General features: G+C 38.1%; 5 protein-coding genes across 7 annotated transcripts; 2 read left to right on the forward strand and 3 right to left on the reverse strand.

Moving 5' to 3' along the window:
• Positions 1-2,448: 2,448 nt before the first annotated feature.
• On the reverse strand, positions 2,449-3,614 carry LOC149702169 (galactoside 2-alpha-L-fucosyltransferase SEC1-like). Its single transcript, XM_089867077.1, has 3 exons — positions 3,524-3,614; positions 3,092-3,455; positions 2,449-3,025 (listed from the first exon to the last, which is right to left on the reverse strand). The coding sequence occupies exons 1-3, from the start codon at positions 3,612-3,614 to the stop codon at positions 2,449-2,451; spliced, it is 1,032 nt and encodes a 343-aa protein (XP_089723203.1).
• LOC149702170 (solute carrier family 35 member G1-like) lies at positions 3,610-9,169 on the reverse strand. Its single transcript, XM_089865973.1, has 3 exons — positions 8,649-9,169; positions 7,727-7,908; positions 3,610-5,148 (listed from the first exon to the last, which is right to left on the reverse strand). The coding sequence occupies exons 2-3, from the start codon at positions 7,739-7,741 to the stop codon at positions 4,108-4,110; spliced, it is 1,056 nt and encodes a 351-aa protein (XP_089722099.1). The 5' UTR covers positions 7,742-7,908; positions 8,649-9,169; the 3' UTR covers positions 3,610-4,107.
• On the forward strand, positions 6,784-7,676 carry LOC149702171 (uncharacterized). The gene is made up of 3 exons (XM_089865823.1): positions 6,784-7,038; positions 7,108-7,328; positions 7,386-7,676. The coding sequence occupies exons 1-3, from the start codon at positions 6,831-6,833 to the stop codon at positions 7,674-7,676; spliced, it is 720 nt and encodes a 239-aa protein (XP_089721949.1). The 5' UTR covers positions 6,784-6,830.
• Positions 8,245-15,669, forward strand: LOC149702172 (uncharacterized). 3 transcript variants are annotated; one of them, XM_089865966.1, is made up of 15 exons: positions 8,245-8,481; positions 9,285-9,428; positions 9,497-9,766; positions 9,847-10,002; positions 10,063-10,386; positions 10,461-10,680; positions 10,746-10,972; positions 11,027-13,879; positions 13,950-14,277; positions 14,344-14,608; positions 14,682-14,790; positions 14,860-14,907; positions 14,982-15,089; positions 15,226-15,292; positions 15,372-15,669. In XM_089865966.1, the coding sequence occupies exons 1-14, from the start codon at positions 8,386-8,388 to the stop codon at positions 15,235-15,237; spliced, it is 5,160 nt and encodes a 1,719-aa protein (XP_089722092.1). In that variant the 5' UTR covers positions 8,245-8,385; the 3' UTR covers positions 15,238-15,292; positions 15,372-15,669. The 3 variants fall into 3 exon arrangements, with proteins under 3 accessions (XP_089722092.1, XP_089722094.1, XP_089722093.1); XM_089865968.1 differs by having other exon boundaries at positions 8,245-8,421; XM_089865967.1 differs by lacking the exon at positions 15,226-15,292.
• Positions 15,547-21,498, reverse strand: LOC149702173 (116 kDa U5 small nuclear ribonucleoprotein component). Its single transcript, XM_089865969.1, has 15 exons — positions 21,236-21,498; positions 20,983-21,163; positions 20,829-20,907; positions 20,625-20,766; positions 20,456-20,491; positions 20,293-20,383; positions 19,191-19,440; positions 18,923-19,117; positions 18,615-18,841; positions 17,212-17,922; positions 16,843-16,933; positions 16,483-16,784; positions 16,191-16,404; positions 15,876-16,137; positions 15,547-15,806 (listed from the first exon to the last, which is right to left on the reverse strand). The coding sequence occupies exons 1-15, from the start codon at positions 21,359-21,361 to the stop codon at positions 15,711-15,713; spliced, it is 3,003 nt and encodes a 1,000-aa protein (XP_089722095.1). The 5' UTR covers positions 21,362-21,498; the 3' UTR covers positions 15,547-15,710.
• Positions 21,499-22,335: the final 837 nt, after the last annotated feature.

Here is a 22,335-nt window from a genome sequence, read left to right on the forward strand (position 1 = left end):
CGCTACTGCCTCTTTTACAACATCAGTTAAGTCGCCTTCGCTGAATTGAAAATACTCTACCTTCCCAAAGATATTTAAGTAGATGCTTCTCGGCGTATTACTTTACGAGAGAATCCCCAAATTAATATTCGTAAAAGGCGGGAACAGATTCGAGAGACGACGCTTTTCCGCAACAACTATGAAACCAATATTTAATTTTGGTAAAATTACGTTGCGATTTCGTAGATTGAGAATAAACCGTGTCCTTAATTAAATTTCCTAGTGATTTTTGGAAGATTACGATACAACGGCCCCAACGTAACCTCTCTCGTAACTCTACACCAAACAAATGGTAGGCAAACTAGCAACTCGCAACTTTCCCCTTCGGAAAATGTAGTTTGCCAACTTTATCCGCCATGCCCCTTCTCCCCCCCTTTCTCCCAAATTTTAGGGCCAACGCTGATTCAGCCCAATTACGCAAAGTGCCGGGTTCGTCCGAGAGCGAGGACCCCCTTCCTATACATTTTCCCTCCAAAATCCGGGGGCCACCTAACCTAATTTAGTATACTTCCAGAGATAAACCAATGTTAAGCTTCAATAGAACGGAGAAAGAGTGAGTGTTGGACGAACTAAAGCGGGAGTTTCAAGATGATTCAAAGTTAAACAAAAGCTCGTTATAGGTAAAGGAAGAAATCTGGCAAACACTGCGTGGGACAACGGCAATCCAAATTCTAATCCTCCACCTGAAAGATATAATTGACGTACATACTTCTCGGTTAATTACACCAAGACATACCAGGCCTATAATATTTTGGTCAAAGCGTACCGAGATTTTAGGTACCAGGAAACTTGAAACAATCCAGAGTCCAGACAACGCGGCCGTGTCAAGGGTAGAACGCTTAAAACAACCTAACTTACTAAAATAACTCTCGCAATGCATACCTACAATTCTCCAGAGGTAAATAATTTAACCAATTTAATGTAGTATAAAAACGATACTTTCACAGTTAAAGGGAAAAAGAAACGGTGTTTTTCCTCCTTGATAATTTCAAATAAAAGACACGTTAAATAGTTTTCCCTCGCTTATGGAAATATCTTTATAAAAACTTAATGGAAATGCCAGGTAAGCTAACGTCGAATTCAACAAAAGAAGAATCTTCCGGCCGGCTTTGTTTCCGAATTATTGTACGCCAAAGAAAAACGTCAGCGAAATTGAGATATTAACGCTCGAAGAAATTCAGTTTTGGCGCTTCATCGCGTTTTTTCCGAAGAAGATTTAAATTTCGTTTAAAAAGACCATCGAGCGAAAAAAAGAATAACAGAAAAATATTAAGAAACGTACCTTTCTTTCGTTGTTTAAGAATGCGTAGTTATAACCAGAGATTTCTTTTTTACCCATAAAGGCTGTTGCGCTTTAGATAGAGCTCCTCAATTCCCAGATGCGAATTGTATCTATTTGTTGAAAACAGATAAGGAACTTTAACATTGTTTAACAAATCAATTAGGTTGCGATTGAAACAGCGTTGGCGAAAGTGAAAGTACAAATCATCACGTACACTATCTTGTATATTTATCTTTTTAAAAAGAAGAAATGGGGAAATTTCCAATTTATAACTTTCTTATTTAGAAAAGTTCGCTTTTGAATAGGCGGGAAAGAGTTTTAAATTGGATCTCGACTTGAAAATATGAGAGGGTTCCTTATGGGAAACCTCAACGTGTTCTAAAAATTTAAAGGAATTTATCAAGTTTAATCTTTACTACGGTTAAACCTATAAGCGAGGTTATCCAAATCTCCTTTAGAAACCTTATCCCGGGGCTTATAACCGTAGTAAAACGTTGAGCTTGACAAAAATTACGTTTAATCCCACGGTGGTTGCGTGTTGAGATATTTTCTCAACAACTTTCAACTCGCGTGTTCAAAATAAATTAGGTAATACGAGCGTAGATATAAAAGGGACCGGGAAGACTAAATATACTAAAGAATCGCTTCCCCATTCGTTCTTCGTTACCTCATTTCTTCGGATAAAGTTGATTCCATCGGGAGTTGAAAAATGCCAGCCGAGCAAAACATAAACAAGATTGCTCTAAACCTAAAAATTGAACGAAGCAGCAGCGGGCTCTAGCTCTTGTTAAGAAAACACGTTCGCCAAGTTTTAAAAGTACGCGAGGTGGTACGGATGAAACGATGGTAAAATCAGTTTCAAAGTTGCCAGGATACTTCTAACCTAATCCAATTTATACGTTGGTCCGAACCACCCTGTCGAGTTTCGAAGGTTTCCGAACTGCAATTTGAAATTGAATGAGGGCCAGGAGTTCCCAAAAATCGATGGCGATGACAAGTTTGCAACGTAATAACGATGATAAAAAATGTTTTATTTGATTTAGATTAAATACGCTAAGCCTCGTCAATGCAATTGCGTAACGCGCCCTATTCTAGAGGCGCTGAAGAACTTATGGAATATCATATTATCAGTTAATGTAGGCATATTGTTCAACAATCCAGGGTCGATTTAGAGGCGACGGTACGATGGAAAATTCTTTCCAAAAGTCCTCGTTTACGACACTGATCCCAATCCATTCTGGCAAAAAGAAAACCTTATCCACAGGACTGGCCCTGTCAAACCACGATCCAGGCGCTGTTGAATTGGCCAAATACACCGTTTGACCACCGGCCAGGAAGGCCGCCCAGAAACCGAAAGTACCGTAATCAATGATGGAATGGTTACAAGCTGATAAGACGGCCAAGTCCATGGGTCCGGTAGCCAATTCGTCTTGAAAGTACACGTCATCGCTTTTCAGATTAGCCTGGCACCACGATATATCGTCGCTGCACACGACGAAAACGCAGTTGTCATAACGTAACCGATAATACTGAAACGCTAGATCGAAGAACGACTTCGGGGCTTCGATTCGATTGAAGTACTTTAGTTTAGTCAGGTAACGGGTACGTCTGACGTGTACGCCGATAAACGTAGCAGTTACGCGGTTAGTTCCACGAGCTTTGGTCAGTATTGTCCGAGCGTGTTCCCGCAACTCCTTTCTAAATCTGTTTGGAAATGAACGGAAGTCTTCGGTTTGGTTCGCTTCATTTTAAACGAGTGATCGTACTAACGTTAATAGGCGCCTTATATCCGATTTGATGTGATAGAAGTACTTGTAAGATCCCGGGAAAGCTATTGGGGCGATTATATTGACATGGGCCGATATATTAGCGTCGACTGTCTCGTTGAAGACACGGTTGATCCCGTGTATACGCCATTCGCCCGTCGGTGGATAATCTCGCCTCTTGACCCACGAAATTTCGAAAGCTTGGCTAATTGAATCGTAGATAATTGGTGGTAAAACTGGACGACGTTGATTCATTTGACACAAACCCAATAGGACTGAGAACAAGTAAAGTTTATTCCCCAAACCAGCGGCCAAAGAGCAATTTATCGTTAGATCTTTTAGAATCTCATTTTCTTCCATTTGATCATCTAAAAGAATAAATATCGAAGGGGGAGGGGAAGATCACGCCTTAAAATTATTAATTAAAATTGCTTACTTGAAATAATTAAGCTAGTGATAATTAGCGATATTAACAACGCCGGTAATAATAGAAGCCACGTTTTATTAATTGTTCTAGCGAAATTCATCTTCAACCAAATGACGTTGTAAATCTAACATTTATACAACATCCGTTACATTTATTTTGTTTTGATTACGATGGGGCAAAGATTATATTTGAAAATCAAACATACATTTTTTTCCTATAAATTTATTTAAATAGTTTCAGATCAAACCTGTATAGAGGGGATTTATTTTAGAATGTAATCTTGTGATAAGGAACGTAGCTTCCATCTACACTCCACATTGAATAACTCCGAAAAATCGATAATTGCATTAAGAATTAAATATAATGGTTTAATTTTAAATAGCGTTAAAAATAATTAAAGAAATAAATTTTTATTTTATTCCGTGTCTTTAGTTAAAAACCTTAAACGAAATATTATTGATTTCCCTTTGCTAAAATAAATACGAAACCCGAAAAACTCGCGGGCGACGACGAAGGCTGGATTTTAATAAAATCGTTGCTCGCGGAATTCTCAAGTCCTCGAACGTTGATAAAGCTAATTAAAATGAAGACAATTAAAATCGCTCGGTACGCATGATGATATTATAATTGTTTACGCGATTTGCCAGTCTTTTTAATAGAGATTCCGGAGGCAATTTGTTGACGACGGCATCGATGTTGATTATCTGAGAGGTTAACAGAACCAAGATGGTTCCAACGATGACGCAAGTACCTGGTGTATCGTTGAAAAACAGCCATTGACTGATTAAGTACAACGGTAATTGAACCGTCGTTGAAACGGCACCGACGGTATCGGGGTTTTCCAAGTTAACGGCTTCCGCGAAAAATAAATCGAAACCCATGACGCAAAGCGCCATAATGACAAACAATACCGGTTCCGAATAATACCACGACGACGCCGATTTGACCGGACACTCGGGAACAATTGGTACGCTAAAATTATTAGAAATTTCCACTACCGAGGCCATATAGACGAATCGCATCCAAGACACGTGAAAAACGACCAATTTAGGTGAAACGTCAAAGGTCAATTTCTTTAAGGCAACCGACGATGACGCGTGAATTATAAAATGTCCGAAGGAGGCGCTGATACCGACTAGTCTATCATGGTCAATTTCGTCCCAAAAACGGCACACCAGTATCACCCCCGCAATATTAAAAGAGAGCGCGACCAATTTCAGGTTAGAGAAACGAATCTTCAAGAACACTCGCGATAAAATAGCGATGGCAATGGGGAAACTGAACGTAAGGGCGTTTGATTCGGCCAGCGGAAGTTTTTGAATTGATAAGAGTTTCAAGAAAACGATGACAGTTTGCAAGGCGCCTCTTAATAAATACAATTGAATATTTTTGACGAAAGAGAACTTGACGCGTCGCTCGATTAAGAAAGGCAAATAAAAAACGATTTCCAGGGCTACTCTATAGGCAATTACTTCCGCCGTACTGTAATGACGCAAATATTTCACTATCAGGCTGGACAAAAACCAGCAGAAACCAGCCAAGGCGGAGTAGATAATGCCCAAATGCCTTGACGGACACGACGCCCGGTTCATTTCGTTATGGTCACTGGAGGATTGAACGTCGTCACGGGTAAACTGAAAATGTAGTAACCGAGATTTGAACGCCATACAATGATTTAGCCGAAAATATACTGAATATGATTTAGTACATTGAACTATACGAAGGTGTAAATAAATCACGAGCTTGAAACCAAACTTCAGCATTAAAAAAAAACCTTCGCGAGTAACGTAGCAACAATAAGTATGGCACTTAAAAATACGTTAATGGAAACCAACTTTGCTACGGATTATTAGTAAATATATTGTACCTGATCATAAACTCGCTCTTGAAAGGGATTTGACATATTAAATTTCCATTCACTCTAAGAGAAATTTTTCACTTGTCAAATATTCTAGAAAGACCTAGAGACATTAAAGGGTTAAGGATGAAAATGTTGCATCGACGTAAAATAAAGATAAAAGATAGAAATGGCTAAAATTTTAGAATTGATTAAAATGCGCAACTTGGCATTATTAGAAACAGAGGTATTCATTCGTTCATAAACGTATCCAATTACCGTCTGATATCATTAAGAAAATTCTCCTGGCGTCAGTGAAATATTATCACAGACTTAAAAAGATTATCAATAAACAAAAACAGTTTTTATTGGCTTTTTCTCTTTGGAATAAGAAACGGGTACTTTGAAATGATTCAAGGTGAAGAAATATAAATAAATTCAATAAGATCGAAGTTGGTGACTATACAAGCAAACAGACAGGGATCAATTCCAATTGTAAAATGCAATGAAGGAGCGAATGGCGGAGGGATCAGTAATGTAGATAAAAGTAGATGGTTGCGCTTCAGAATGCGTGACTATTCCTTAATTGAAATCTCGCGTCGCCAAACATTTGTGTTTCCCGTAAACAATATTTTATAAAGGTCACGCTAAAATCTGGAACAATAATGTTTGCGGAATTTCAACGGATATCGAAAGCGCGTATAATCTTTTACGGAATAAGTGATTTAAATAGGAAAAGCGTGTAAAAATCTTAAGTGCATCTATGTAGACCTATTTTCGTTTGTTTCACGTCACAAATCTTGTCAACGGTTCGCGCCCAACGCTAACTCTAATATTTATTTTGACTTTCAGAAACAGGGACTTTAGAAAAAATGGCTTGCGACGATCAAAACTTGGTGATGGGACTCGTTCAGGTATTAATCTCCATAAATTAAATTTAATGCCTAGTAATTAACTTTGATTTTTTACGCGACACGCAGGAAGCGACGTACATTGAAACCGAAAACAAAGCTTATATGGAGTACCAAAAGTTCATCATTGAGAAGTACAAAATAAAGTAACGAGATATTTTGTATACTGTTTGAGAAGGTTGAATGGAAAGTACCGTAAAACCCACTTAAAATTACAATTAAGCTGTAATTAAAATTTAAATTAATCGCAGTGCCACGTACGTCTTGTTTCCGGCCGAAGAAATTATATCTCTAAAAGAAAACGATGAAATACCACGAGTAAATGCGTAATGAATTTAAATAATGCAATTAAAAAATAAAATTGAAATGCGTTTTAAGGGAATTGACGTATTGATATTTTCCGTAATGATGAATTTAATGAAGGACAGAATCGGAAATAATTTCAAGGCATTTTCATTCCCTATGAGATTCAATCCGTTACTTATTTTGAGCTCCCCGCCAAAATCGCAATCAGCAACCACTATGGATTTTCTACGCGTTGATTTTTACGTAAGAGTAATGTAAATAAATGTTTGTCACGTTGATGAGACATAAACTAACATTACAGACGTCACTCTTCTTATGTTTATGCCTGATTTTGGTGTCGACATTCTGGACAATTCACCAGTTTCTAGACAAACCACGGACTAATCGGAACAAAGCTCAAACCGCGCGTCGCCTTATTCTTAACTCTCTAGAAAGTCTCTGGATAAAAGTTAAGATATTTTTCTTCGAACGTAAGCTATTGACTTTTCAAAGTAGATTTGTACTCGTTTCTTTATTACTAATATACTGTATATTTACAGCGTACACTTTCATTCCAAATGGTCAAAGCATACGCGTTGCGACTGGGGTTTGGCTTTTGGGCGTGCTAATCCTAAACATCAACGTGACGAGCGTCATGAGATCTACGTTTTCGTTCGTTACTTATAATTTAGTGGACAATTTGAAAGACCTGAGAAATCTAAAGGCGGTCGTGCCCAAAATGTTAAAGGGTGGAATAGAAGAAAGACTAGTCAATCTGAAGGCAAGCCGCTTTCCAATTACATAATCAGCTATATTTAATCTCATCTTACGGTAACAGGCCATTGATAACGAAGACTTCCGGTACGTTAAGGATCTAATCTCGGAGGAAACGTACTTATCCCGTGAAGACCTATTTGCACCGGATTTGTATACAACTCTTAATGAGGGGGAATATTTGTTTATCAACTACCACATCCTGCTTCTTTTGACTGGCTTCCTTTTAAAGGACGACCATCGGGACAATTCAATCTACGTATCTAACGCTATCTCGGAAGACTACATGGCCTATCCCTACTCTTTCAACTCTTGTCGATGTCATAAAGTCGCCCGTATCTTCGATCAAGTGTAAGTTTTAAGCCTTCTCTCGCGATTAGTATCTAAAAGATAAACAACACTTACCAGAATAATGAACATTTTCGAGACCAAATGGATCAAACCCGTTTATTTCGAAGACCGTAATCTGTTGTCCACCTTGCAATGGCGAATACCCGCTTCCGAGATTAAAGCGATTGCGATGGGTGATTTTGTTAGCGTAACTTATTTATTCTTGATCGGATTATTATTGTCCAGTTTCTGTATCACTATGGAATTGTTTAAATTACTCCTAACCAAGAAACGTCAGCGAAAGAATTGGTGAAGAAAAAGTTTCATATTTTAACTCTCTCGTAGAACTGTTTGAAAACGTAAACACTCAATCAAAATAATTTTAAGTTATTTTAAATGTAAATTTCAAAGATGTACGCTTTATGATTCGAAATAAAATCTAAAATGGCCGAAAAAGGCGGGATATTTTTGAACCCTTCCCGCCAAATGCTAGCGGCGCAGTGGTGCTGTTAGCCTCTTTATGACGCTTATTACAAGCCCTGGTATAATCGTCATCAAGACTCATCACGACTCATCACCCGATCCTATGTCGTCTGCTTATGAAAGCGAGATTGGAGATTCTGTTCGTATGACAGATTTTTGTTGGCGGTGTTAAATCATTTTAGGGATATTCTGTTGGGCTAATTTCCAAATTATAGTTATGATTTAAGTGTTTTTAATTATAATTTTTCAAGATGTTTAAGAAACTTAGGGAAAAATTGGCGGATGAGGTAAGGCAAAGCCCCCTACGGATGCCTGGAACGTTTACGTTTGGAAATCCAACGTTGCAGGTGGGACTCGGTCTGACATGTTTTTGCCGAATTATAATTAACTTTAATATTCTGCATGCATTTAGGCCTAGTTCCTAATATCCTAATTAATATTAAGAATTAAAAAACCTTCTATAGTGAAAATGTTGGAAAGAAATATATAAATGAGGGTCGTTCAATAAACTTACAATTTTTCGGGGTTGGCTAGGCATACATTACATTGAATTTACTACGTTGGCTCCCAAGATTGAGTGTTTTTTAAGAAATTAGATTAACTTTTATTAATTCTGTTACGTGGTCGTACTTGTTCATTATAAATAGGAAGGAAGGTAAGTTGTGATTTAACCGAATTTATATCCATGAGGTGGAACTCTGAACGTGGCTATATTCTCTCACCCTATCTTAAATTGTAATTCCCCATTTCTTGCTAAGTAAATGAATTAAAGTTAAACACGTTTAATAAAGTATAATTGAAAAATCTGTCGATTAAAAAATGTAAATATTACATTATCAATACGAATTTTGTGGTTTTTCCAACATTCTGACTTAAAACGCTATTCCTTGGAGAAATTAACCCGGGAGACATCATTATAAAAAGGTTCTTCAAATTAATAGCAAAGTGATGAACGACTTAAGAGTTGTACATAAAAGTTAAAATTTGTGAAAAGTATAATTGAAATTCCAAAATCAATGTTTAAAAAGTTGTATTTAATATAATCTTATGTTGAAAATTGAAACTCCTTAAAAAATTACTCCAAGACTGTCCCCGTTAATTTTAATTAAATCGCAACTAATTTGTAATTAAATAAATTATTGGGGGACAGGCTGTGGGGGAAACGAAAGATCAAGAGTTTCCGGGTGATGGTCTTTCTAATGAACAACAATTCTCCATCACCGAAGATGATGGAACTTCGAGTGAAATGGGTTCTCCTCAACGGGATTTAAATACCGCAGCTTCCAGCTCCAAAGTAATGATTAAAAAAATTAAAGGGGAACCCGCGGATAGTTAAATTAAGATTTACTTATATAACATCAGGCCAGCGATGATTTAGACTCTAGTCTTTTTTCGCCCGTTTTGGATAACTTTCAAAGCGCGTCTCGTTCAACTTACATTCCTCCATCCGATTTGGAGAGTGAAGTTGAAGATCGCATTCAAACCCCTCCAACCCTCGATGATTCCATCACGAAGGAACAGTTATTCCTCGCTTTGACCAAATTGCACGCCAGAGTTCAAAGATACAAATCGAAATATTCCAAAGTCGCGGAAGCTTGTAAAACCGCTAATAACGAAAAAGAAAAAATCTTGGTAAAGATTAATTAATTAATTAATTCATTTAATGGGGCAGAATTTTAGTGAAACTAATTAAAAACGTAAAACGACCTTAGAAAACTCTAGCTTCGAATCAAGACCAAATGCTACGTCGAATGAGCGAGCTTAAAGAACAGTGTCATTTAGAGAAACAGGCGAAAGCTCATTTAGAAGAAAATCTAAGACTTATGTTAGACGAGAAAGAAGATATGATTGGAGTTTTAAAAACCAAAGTATTTAGTGATTATCTTTAAAGATAATTACTAAATACTAATACGATTACGTTTCTTTAGATTGATTTACTTAAAGGAGGACAAAACCCCGATTTAATTGACGAAGACGTTAAAAGTACCAAAAGTATCGATAGTTTTTCGATATCGGAGGATCAAGACTGCGATAAAAAATCAGTCAGGAGTCAAGACGATAATAGCGCTACTTCCAAAGATTCAGAATCTACGACAGTCTTGGAGAATAAAGTCAAAAGACTAGAGGAACTTCTGAGCAGATGCAAAAACGCGCTCCAAAGTAATAAAGAGCGTTCCGAGCAATTAACTCTCGAACGAGATCGACTCGCAGATCAATTGGAGAAAAAAGAACGGGAGTTACTGAAGATTCAGGTATGGTACACAAAGATTAGAAGCAGTTGACGTCTGTTGACTGTTGAGGACGACTTTGATTTACGTCAATTTAGGAAGATGAAAGCGCTATTCAATCAAACCTTCGAACGGAACTGTCCGAAATGTCGGAACGACTTATAAAATTAAGGAAAGAACAGGAAGAAATGGGAATGGCCATGGCCGAAACAAAGAGATCTTTCCATCAAGAACTAGAAACGCGAGAACAACGTCTCGCTGATACGCAAAAAGATCTCAATAAAGCTAAGGAAGACATTAATAAGATTCAGCAACAATGTATACCGGTTTTTAAAACCACGACTATAATCGTAAGTATAATAATTAATACGTTAATTACGCAGGGCACGATGAAAGTACAAAAGTTCAAAACTTGACGGCTGAACTTGAAAAAATGGGGAAAACTCTCGAGGAAGAGAAAAATGAATTGATACAAAAGTTATCGGAAAGCAAATCGGCCGCTATCAAATTGTTAAAGGAACAACACGAAAAATCCTTGAAAGAAACGGAAGATGAATGGAAAATTAAAGTTGAGGAAGCCGAGAAAAAATACCTGGCACTTGTTGAAATCGTAAGTTATTGTTAAGTATTCCACGTATTTGAATAATGCTTCGGTTTAATTTAGGAGAAAGAGAATTCTAGCAAACTCCGTGAAAACAATTCGTTTGTCGAACGGTTGAAGGAAGAGACGAACGTAACTGTCTCGGAACTAAACGAAAAGATCGCGACCCTGACTGACGAATTAAGTTTGAAAAATCAGGGTCTGTCCGAGCGGACAAACTTGCAGGATGAAATCAGGTCGCTAAAAACGCAATTGGAAGATGCGAAACGATCGTACGATCAAAGTATAATAGACTTTAACAAACTGAAGGAAGAAAATGAGACCTTAGTATCATCTCACGATGAAATTACACGCAAGTATTCGGAATTAGAAAGGGAAAGGGATAATCACGCTTTAGACGCCAGTAACGAGCTTGAAAGGGTTAAGTCGGAGAAAAAACAACTCGAGGATGAGATATCGAAGCTTAATAGCGACGCTGAAAGTTTAACAGCGCGAATTAATGAATTAGAATGTAGCAGCGTTACCTTAAATAATTTTATCGATAATTCTTTGGGTTTATTTAATAACTTCGATGGTAGTTTGAAATTAGACAAAAATAGCTTGGAAGAATGCGGTTCGAACCTCAAAAGTGCACTTGATAGAATCACCTCGGAAAATTCGAAACAAAAAGAATTATTAGACGAAATTAACGTAGAGAAAGACGCGGTAGAATCGAGGTTAAACGAAGCGCAATCGGAATTAGAAAATAAATCAAAAAATATCGAGCAATTGCAACGCGACGTTGATACGTTGAAAAGTACTTCCGGAAATCTGGAAGAAATTCAAACGCAGCTAATAGCTAGTCAAACGGAAATTAACAATCTTAGAGAGGAACTAAACGAGTCGCGAACTCGCATTGAGAAATCAACTCAGGATTACGAAAAATTAAGATTTAAATACGACGAAACCGTATCGTGTAACGAATGCAAGGAAATTGAAATGAAAAAGGAATTAGAATCCCAACGTAGCGCGCTTATCGATAAGGAAAACCACGTAGCCATTCTTAGCGAGAGATGTAGCGCCTTTGAAAAGGAGATTTTGAATTTGAAAAGTAATTTAGAAGCTAAAGACAATAATCTCGCGGAAATTGAAACGAAATTCGGTAACGAGTTGCGTTGTTTGAAAACGGAAAATGAAAAACTGCTTTCCGAGTTAACGGAACTGAATGAGACGAATCGGAAAAGTATCGACAATAACGCTGTTGAATTTCAAAAGTTAATGATGGAATTAGAAGTACTAGAAAAGCGAAAGGCGGAATTTGAAAGCGAAATTTCCGATTTGAAGAATTCCCTTGAAAATGAAAAGTTGGCAGCTAATAAATTATCTTCCGAACTACAAAGCGCGATTAGCGAACGGGATAAGTTAGTTAAAGCTATCGAAGAAGGTACTTCCGGTAACGAAATGTTGACGCGAGAGTTAGAAATGACGAAAGATAAATTGAAGCAATTGGAAGTCGAGAATGCGGAGAAATCTAGCGAAATGGAAAGTCAGATTAGCGGATTAAAAGCGGAATTAACGCGAGTTATTGAAGAAGGAAGTTCGGGTAATGACGCCTTACAAACCGCGGAACGAAAATTAGAACAGTTGAAAGTCGAGAGCGGGGAAAAAATGAAACAAATGGAAATTCAAGCGAACGATTTAACAACGCAATTAAACGAAGCCGTTTCCGAGATAGACAACTTGAAGGCGCTAATAGGCGATTTTGAAACGGAAAAAAGTAAGCTGCAAAGTATACGCGATGAAAAATCCAAATTGGTCGAAACACTCGAAACGAAATTGGAAGAATCGGTGAAATTAACGGAAAAGTATCGTATAGAATCGGAACTAAACGAAGAAAAGTTATTGGAACTGGAAGACGAGTGCCTTCAATTGAGAGAAAGTTGTAACGAAAGTAAATGCATCATTCAAAAGTTGGACACGATACGGAGCGAATTGAACGACTTGCAACGCGAAAAACACGAATTGGAAAGAACATTCGCTCAACGTTGCGAATCGCACGAAAACGAAAAAACGCGCGCCGCTAACAAAATCACCGAGCTTCAAACCCAAATTGACGAACTGGAAAATTTGGGATCAGTTTCCGAAGAAAGGTGTCACGAATTGGAAGTGCGGGTGACGAACTTGGACAAACAAAACGCGGAAACCGAAACCAAATTAAGCCAACAATTGGAAATTATAGAGAAAAAGAATTTAGAGATAGATAATTTAAAAAGGACATACGACGAAATTAAAAACCACGGAGACAATTTAGTCAGTCAAAGGGATCACGAAATTTCCAAGTTATCCGAAACGTGTACGAATTTAATTGAAGAGAAACGTAACTTGGAGGAATGCGTTTTGAAAACCGAAGGAGTACTTAAGGAAAGAAACGAAGTTAACGCCGCGTTGGAAGCGAAATTGGCCCAGAATGAAACGGAAATAGGTGCTTTGAAGACGAAATTAATAGATTTCGAAGAAGGACAAGGAACCGAGTACGAGAAATTGAAAGAAATCAACGTTGAACTCGAAAATAAATACGCTGAACTTCGAGATGAACTTAAACAGCGCGATGAAGCTTTGAAAGCGACGGAGGAAAACTTCCAGACTATTCTCGAAGAGCGCAACAATCACGCCGAAGAGATCTCCTCTAAATTGGATGACTTAAGAAGGCAATTGGATGAAAGTAATCGTGAAAATGAAGCGGCGAAGGAACAACACGAAGAACTTGAGAAACGTCTTTGGCAATTGGACCAGATGGAATCAAAGTGCTTGGAAGCGGAGAGTCGAGTAACGGATTTGATGGAAAAATTGAAGGAAATGTCCGCCAAACATGATGAAATTTTGAACCAGAAGGAACTGGAGTTTGCAAATGAAATACGGGAAAAAGACCAACTAATTGTAAGCGCGATTAACTTAAACGTAGTTTAGTACTGTTTACAATTATTCCATCCATCCATCCATCATTTAGGCGTCATTAGAAGAAGATATACGGGTTCGAAGCGTCCAATTGGACGAATGTCTCGTTGTATCCGAAGCGAATACGTCAGGAATAGCGCAAGAATTAGAAACGAGCAGAGAGAAAATCGAAGCGCTAACCAAAGAAAACTCTCGAATAAAACAACAATTAGATTCCGCAGTCGTCGTCGAATCGCCCTTCGAAACGAGTCTACTGGAAAACGTCACATTAAACAACGACGAAGATTACGAAACCAGACTTAAAAAACTGGTCAAGTACTTTTCGGCTCAAATGAAAACCAAGGAAGAGGAATACGAAAAGGAATTGTCCGATATTAAAGGTTCGTTGACGCTATTGCTTGTTTGTACAAGTTCGGTTCAAAGTGACAATTTGTTATTGTTCACAGAGCGCTATATTGAACTGGAGCAAAAACTGGTCTACGAAAAGGATCAGAACGTCACCTTGGTGGAAAAACGTCTGGAAGAACAAACGAACGCCATAGAAGAGATGCGGGAACATTTTGTGGCGCAAATACAAGAAAAAGACGATCTCATTCAGTCATTACAAAGAGAGAACAACGTCGCGCCCAAATCTGATTGGGACAACAATTGGGAATACGAGGAAGAAGCCGCCGCCTCCGCCGAGAATGTCGTTAAGCAATCGGCTAAGAGGTAAGTAATCAACTGTCCAAGTGTCCACTTTAATTGATGTAATTAGCTAACCATCCATATTGATCTATCGCAGCGAAACTATGTCGAGTAACATTCAATCCGTTTGTGCCAATGGAACGACAGATAATAGAAATAATTTCGGGGGTGACTTATCAACTGGTTTGGAACCAACTGAGTACTTGGTAAGTTGACGACTGATGTCCCCTACTTGAACAAACAATTACTAACAATTTATACCGAACTGAATCAAGTATTTGCGCAATATTCTATTGGAGTATATGATGGGGAAGGAACCAGTTGTAAGTATCGTGTATAACGCCTATAATACGCCCCCCTCCTAGGAATTAAAGTAAATGACTTACCTTAATTGTAGACATTGGCGAAGGTAATTGCGGCTGTTCTTAGATTTCCAAAAGACCTGACGTCTCAGATACTTAAACGCGAAGAGGCCAGGCAACATTCCACGATCGTTACACATTCTGTAAGTAAACAAACAAACAAACAAACAAACCAAATCAAACGTAACCTTAAGCCATTAGCTCCGAGCTTTTTAATTTGCTTCCACTTATAATTTTAATTACGCTTCCGCAAAAACCTTTGTTTTATTTATACCACAGCCTAGTTCCTAGTAACATCTAGTAGTAAATCTTCCTTCCTTGTTGACTTTTGTTCCAGAATTTAATGGTTAGTTATAATTACTTAAGCGCCAATCAAAGACAATCCCCAAAAATATTCCTACAAATAATTGGTAAAAACTTTCCAGGGTAAATGGTGACTGAAACGCAAATATATTTTTTCGCCGCCACCGTCGCTTGAATCTAAGAAGAGTTAAAACTAATCCAAGAAAAGTTTAATTATTAATTTATACTAATTATAGTTTTATTTTGTAAATTAAATTAAATTAATTAATTAATTAAATTAATTACGCCGCCGCAAAATTATTCGATGGGGTAAAATAAGTTTATTTCGTGGTAGCAATGAAGAATGTATTGTTGTATTATAAAATCAATGAAAATTACGGGATGGTCATACGATACGGAATAAACTATTTTACAAAATCATTTTCATTTTCGTTTGATGATTAATCGCGTTAATTAATTAATTACAAGGGGTAATTAAGCATGACGTCCTGTCTGGCCAATTCCAACAACATAGGATCATCGAAAAACTTGTTGATACTGACATCTTCGCTCAAACCCTAAGGTGTAATTTATATCCTTTTTAATTCAAGTACTTACGTTGTTGGTAAACGTCGTCAAGTACTTACCTTCCTTCTCCTAGTTTTAATCATAAATTCTCTGGCCAAATGGGGTGCCGGTTGAGGTTCCAATGGTTTAATCATGATACTTTTATCCAATGGATCGCCGGGAACAATTTGCCAATGGTGGAAAACGGATAAACAAAAGGCTTGTCCTTGCGTGTGCGTTCTCAAATCGGTTTCGAATCCGAATGAATCAATGGCCGGAATGAAAGCTTTAATGGTGTATAAGGGGGACCCGGGAACTGGCGCGTCTTGGGTCACGTGACCTCTACAAATTAACCGCGTTAGCTCGGCCTCACTATCCGTGTCTTAAGTACTTACCTTCGTCTGGCGAGAACGGTATAGACGGCGGATACGCAATCGGCGGGGGCCTGAACCTCGACGAAGTAATAGGGTTCCATCAAACGCGGTGTCGCCATTAAAAAGGCCGAGTAGGCGACTCTTCTGGCGGTTGGAATTACTTGACCCCCGCCCCTATGAACCGGTTCACCCGCGATCACCGCGTCCAATATTTTAAACTTGACGTTTCTAATGGCTGCAGTTTAGAATTAAAAAAAACGGCGGAGGGTTACGGGTTGGTTATCTTAAAAGGTTTCCCCGTAATAAAACTTACGTTCTTCGCATAATGGTCCTTCCCTCGTGGCCCATTGAAATCCTTGAACGATGCTGTCTTTAACCATACCCAATAGGCTTTTATCAACTTCGGATGGCAGGGTATCGTCGACTAATATATTAGGACCCGTCGAATCGGGACCAAAGGCCCAAATGGATCGAGCCGCCAATAAATCCCAATCGTATTTCGTTTGGAAAAATTCTCCCAGTTGTTTACGATTCCAACCAATTTGAACGACTTCCGTTTCAATGTCCTCGGCCAAACCCTTCTCTAACGGTTCCGCTATCATCGTCAGTTTGTTCCTTGGTAACCAATGGAACAGTTCAAACAATGGACGTTAGTGAATCAGTCGGGACTTACTTTTTATTCGGGGTTTCCGCGAAACACTTTAGAGACGATGTTTCGACAACCGTCTCGCAAAAACAAACAACCGGATCGGCAACCTTAATGTCTGAAAAAGGAAATTAAAGCGGAATTAGCCTTATTCCTGATCAGCGCCACCTACCCATAGCGGCGACTTTGAGAACTACTGTAAGCGGCAAGCCAATCAGATGTCGCTAAAATCTGGTGACGTCACTAACTGGCACTCTCGGGTCTTACCAAAAATGACGTCACCAGATTTTAGCGACATCTGATTGGCTTGCCGCTTACAGTAGTTCTCAAAGTCACCGCTATGGGTAGATGGCGCTGATCAGGAATAAGGCTAATTCCGTTGTTTCTTGAACTTACCAATTTCGGAATACATCTTTCGAAGATCGTGCATGACGCAATCGAGGTAAAGTTCTCCAGTTCCAAGAACGACGTGTTCTCCCGATTCTTCAACACGCGTCGTAACTAGAGGATAAGATTTATTGACTTTTCTCAGTCCATCCAGCATTTTTGGAAGTTCCGAAGGATTGACTGGTTCCACGGCAATTTTGATCACCGACTGAGTGTTGAATTTCAATGGACGAAAGATGAACAGTTCGTCTTCATCGTCCGCGTCGCCGTTATTATAATCGCCATTGGCGGAACCGAGACTGACGTCCACGATGGTCGAGGTTTTAACCACGGGTTGGTCAATTCCTTCAATCAGGACCCAATTACCGGCGGGAACTCTGTTGACTTCGATGTTGTATCTCGCTTCGTGAATCCAAAGTCTTCCAACGGCCAAGACTCTGGAATCTTCTTCGTCCAGTGACGTGTAATTTTCACCCAAAATCCTGACGTCTTGATTGGCTTGCAGAGTTCCACTCATGACGCGTCCGAAGATATGGAAACTCGACGCGTCTTGAGTCGAATATTGTTTAGTCGTATGCACAACTAGGGGGCCTTCGGGGTCGCATTTCACCATGGTCTGAGCCAACGGTGACTCATTGGGTCCGGTATAACAATGCTCGACTTTGCTTTTACCATTCTGTAACGGACTAGGGATTTCGTCTACGCACATCTCAACAAAACCTGCAAATTGCAATTGCATCGCGCAAAATAAAACCTCATGAAGGGACAGATACTATAAAGCGTTGAGCAACACGAAACTGATGAAGGGACAGATACTATAAAGCGTTGCGCAATTCCAAACTCATGATACTTTGTAGTATCTGTATACTACAAAGTGTTACTGTTGACCTATTGAAACTCATGAATTGACAGATACTACAAAGTGTTGAACAACACGAAACTGATGAAGGGACAGATACTACAAAGTGTTGATCAACGTGATACTCATGAAGGGACAGATACTACCAAGTATTGAACAACATGAAACTCATGAAGGGGCAGATACTATAAAGTGTTGAACAATTCCAAACTCATGAAGGGACAGATACTACAAAGTATTGATCAACGTGATACTCATGAAGGGACAGATACTACAAAGTATTGATCAACGTGATACTCATGAAGGGACAGATACTACAAAGTGTTGAACAACACGAAACTCATGAAGGAACAGATACTACAAAGTGTTGAACAACACGATACTCATGAAGGGACAGATACTACAAAGTGTTGAACAACACGAAACTGATGAAGGGACAGATACTATAAAGCGTTGCGCAATTCCAAACTCATGAAGGGACAGATACTATAAAGTGTTGAACAACACGAAACTGATGAAGGGACAGATACTATAAAGTGTTAAACCTTCTTACCATTAAAATCTCCTTGAAATCTGGAGCAGATCAATCTCAACAATGGTCTGATATTCATTTTGGATTCAGTTTTACTCAATTTAATGGAAAGTTCGTCTAAAAGACTGGGAAGTCTTTCGTCAACATCCCCAACAACTTGCGCAAAGAGTTTATACAAGGGTTCGAGTATAAATTCGACAAAACTACGTTGGGCCGAACTATGAGGCGGTTTCTTAGTAAACTTGCGACTGCAATACGCAAAAACAATTAAATGAAAGCGCAATTACCGACGTCAGTTATATGACTTAACAAATGAAAAAGAATAGTACGTTTTGCTGTTGAAATAAAGATCACCCCATAACCTTCTCGCAAATTCATTCGTGTTAATTTCGCCTCCGTAACTTTGCGAGTACAATTGCGCGAAAGATTTCAATGTAAAGCATACGCTGTATTGAGCGCTGGCGAAACAAACATTGCCCAAAAGGGGTGATATCGTGCGTTGGTCATTTTCATCCGAGTATGTCCTGCAAATGTCTCGCAACAGTTAAAACCAAGAACTCTGAAACGTCTCGTTGTTGTTTGTTTGTTTGTACTTACGCGAGTAGGGCGTTGAGTTCTTCGATAATGTGCCTCAATTTGTAATAGGCGTCTTGAGGCGGCAGTTTTAATTCCAACATCAAACGGTCGATTTTATTGATACAGATTGTGATGGCGCATTTTTCTTGAACAGCGTGTTTCAGAAGTCTTTCCGTGTTTAACATGACGCCTTCAGCCGCGTCAACAAATAGAACAATTCCATCGCACAATCTAATGGCTGCAGTTACTTCATCTGAGAAGTTTACGTGTCCTTAAGAAGAACAATAAAAGGATTGACAATGAATACTTTAGTCAGATATGGTCTTTGTATGAACTTCACTAAGTCTTTGTATGAACTTCACTAAGTCTTTGTATGAACTTCAATAAATCTTTGTATGAACTTCAATAAGTCTTTGTATGAACTTCACTAAGTCTTTGTATGAACTTCAATAAGACCTTGTATGAACTTCACTAAGTCTTTGTATGAACTTCAATAAGACCTTGTATGAACTTCACTAAGTCTTTGTATGAACTTCAATAAGACCTTGTATGAACTTCAATAAGACCTTGTATGAACTTCAATAAGTCTTTGTATGAACTTCAATAAGACCTTGTATGAACTTCAATAAGACCTTGTATGAACTTCAATAAGACCTTGTATGAACTTCAATAAGTCTTTGTATGAACTTCACTAAGTCTTTGTATGAAGTTCAATAACTCTTTGTATGAAGTTCAATAAGTCCTTGTATGAAGTTCAATAAGACCTTGTATGAACTTCAATAAGTCTTTGTATGAACTTCAATAAGTCTTTGTATGAACTTCACTAAGTCTTTGTATGAATTTCACTAAGTCTTTGTATGAACTTCACTAAGTCTTTGTATGAACTTCACTAAGTCTTTGTATGAACTTCACTAAGTCTTTGTATGAACTTCACTAAGTCTTTGTATGAACTTCACTAAGTCTTTGTATGAACTTCAATAAGTGTTTATATGAACTTCACTAAGCCTCCTTTCTAAGTCTTCGCATGAACTTCAATAAGTCTTTGCATGAACTTCATTAAGTCTTTGTATGAACTTCACGAAGCCTTTCATTAAGAATGGCTATGAGTTCTAAGTTGTCTTACCAGGGGTATCAAAGACGTTCATCAAGTATGATTTTCCTTTCAAGTCTTGCATGACCAAAGTCACCGGAGTCGCTTTAATACTGACACCTCTCTGATTTATAAAAATAAATGTATTAAGAATGTCAATACTTTGATGATAATGGGGCCATCTCAGTACTCTTACCTCTTGTTCGGTATACAGAACATCAGTGTATCTCAACTGAAAGAAATAATAAAAGGTAAATTATAAAAATTGTCAGCCAAGTAGCCTGGTCTCCTGGTGTAAAGAGTATCAATCCTCCTAGTCTGAATTTAATTATGTATTATTTTAAAAGCAATTTCAAGGTTTTTACATTTTTCTCCTCTTTCAATCTAAGATCTGGATGGGTCTGTTCAATAAGACAGTCAACAAAAGACGTCTTTCCATGATGCAAGTGCCCCACCAGTGCTACATTACGTATTAGTTCCGAATTGTCCATCAGATCTGCTAAAAATCTGAAAGATGGTTCAATTAAGAACTTAGATTCAATCTGAAAATGTTTCGCAAGATTACTTACTCTAAATTATAAGTCGTAGTTGGTGTATCTTGCTCAACACACAGAAACTTTCTCTGTTTAACGGGAGCAATAATGGGTTCTGAAATCATTTACAATTGCCGTTAACCCGTTTGTAGAAGACACTAAGAATTTTGGGAAAAGAAAAATTATTTACCAGTTAAGGGTTGGGCATCTTCTTCTTGTACAATCGTTTCTACGTCGGGACCGTAAATCTCTTCGGCAGTTGGATAATATTTCTTGTCTTCGTGCAGCACAATTTGCATTGAAGAGTTAGGCCCATCATCCCCATCTCCATCTGCTTCCATAAGCTCGTCTCCCCTGACCATCGATTCATCCTGAAATTAAATGAAAAACATCGTATTTAATTTAATTTAATTAAAATTAAATTTGACTACTATTAATCTTACATCCAAGTTGCCAGATATTCCCTCATTGTCATCATCAGCGTCAAAATCATCTTGTTCATTACCAGAATCGGAATCAAGATCAGGGCCAATATAATTACCAAATTCATCGTATAAATCCGAATCCATGATTACAACTTTAGTTACTTATCATTCACTAATGAAATTTGTAGTTTTAATTCAAATAAGTTAATCGTTAAGAACAACGGTTACGAAACACTCCACGGATATCGGGCTTTAAGCCTTAGTTCGCCTCGCCGCTAGCACAAATTTTAGCAGACAGCAATTTAACAATTCTGAAATCTGGACAGTGCTGAACACAAGTAATTTTTACAGATTCTATTAGGAGGAATAGGGATTCCTGGGAAATGGAAATCTGTAGAGGAGTCCTAACTCCGAGGACTCAAGGAGGTTGTGAAAAATAAAGTTGTCTAATGATACCAAAATGACATATTTAATATCAAAAGTATATAAATATGTTTTCATATCTATATACTTTTGTTAATATCAATAAATACGGATCTTAATATTGTTTTAATGTTAATTTATGTGGCAAACATAAGTCGTCCTTGTTTAAGCACAATGATATAAATACTGTTTAATTAATAAATTTAGAAATTATAATCCTGACTCATTCAGACGAGTAGAATAAAAATAAAAATAAAAGTTGCCAAGTGTTTTGATTATACGTTGTTCACTTGCATAGCGTGAAGCGAACGAAATACTTCCGGGTTGCAATGATTACCTTCTAACTTCAATAACAAATCAAAAATTCTCCCCTTTCTAAATGTCAACCGCCTTAGCACCCTACCAAAGTGCAGAACGTGGTAACTCCAGTTTAAAGGGGACTAGCTATGCCATAAGGACGTATTCTAAGAAATAACGCGTTTTCTCTTAAGTAGATTGCAGGTTTATCGACATTGCCCGAGACCTTAAAAGTTGTTGTAGACTTTAGTACCTGTAGCTGAGAGGGAGAGTGTTTCCCTTGGTAACGGACTCTATACAATGCGTGTCTCTCCGTTAAAATCCACGGCTTCTTGACAAATGGTTAGGCACAAACGGACTTGGAAATAATTAACTTCATTCCCACGTTCTCGATGTGA

This window comes from Phalangium opilio, unplaced genomic scaffold (genome assembly GCF_054372755.1).
Source record: "Phalangium opilio isolate 3A_F unplaced genomic scaffold, DU_Popi_V2 ptg000017l_1, whole genome shotgun sequence".
Lineage (NCBI taxonomy): Eukaryota > Metazoa > Arthropoda > Arachnida > Opiliones > Phalangiidae > Phalangium > Phalangium opilio.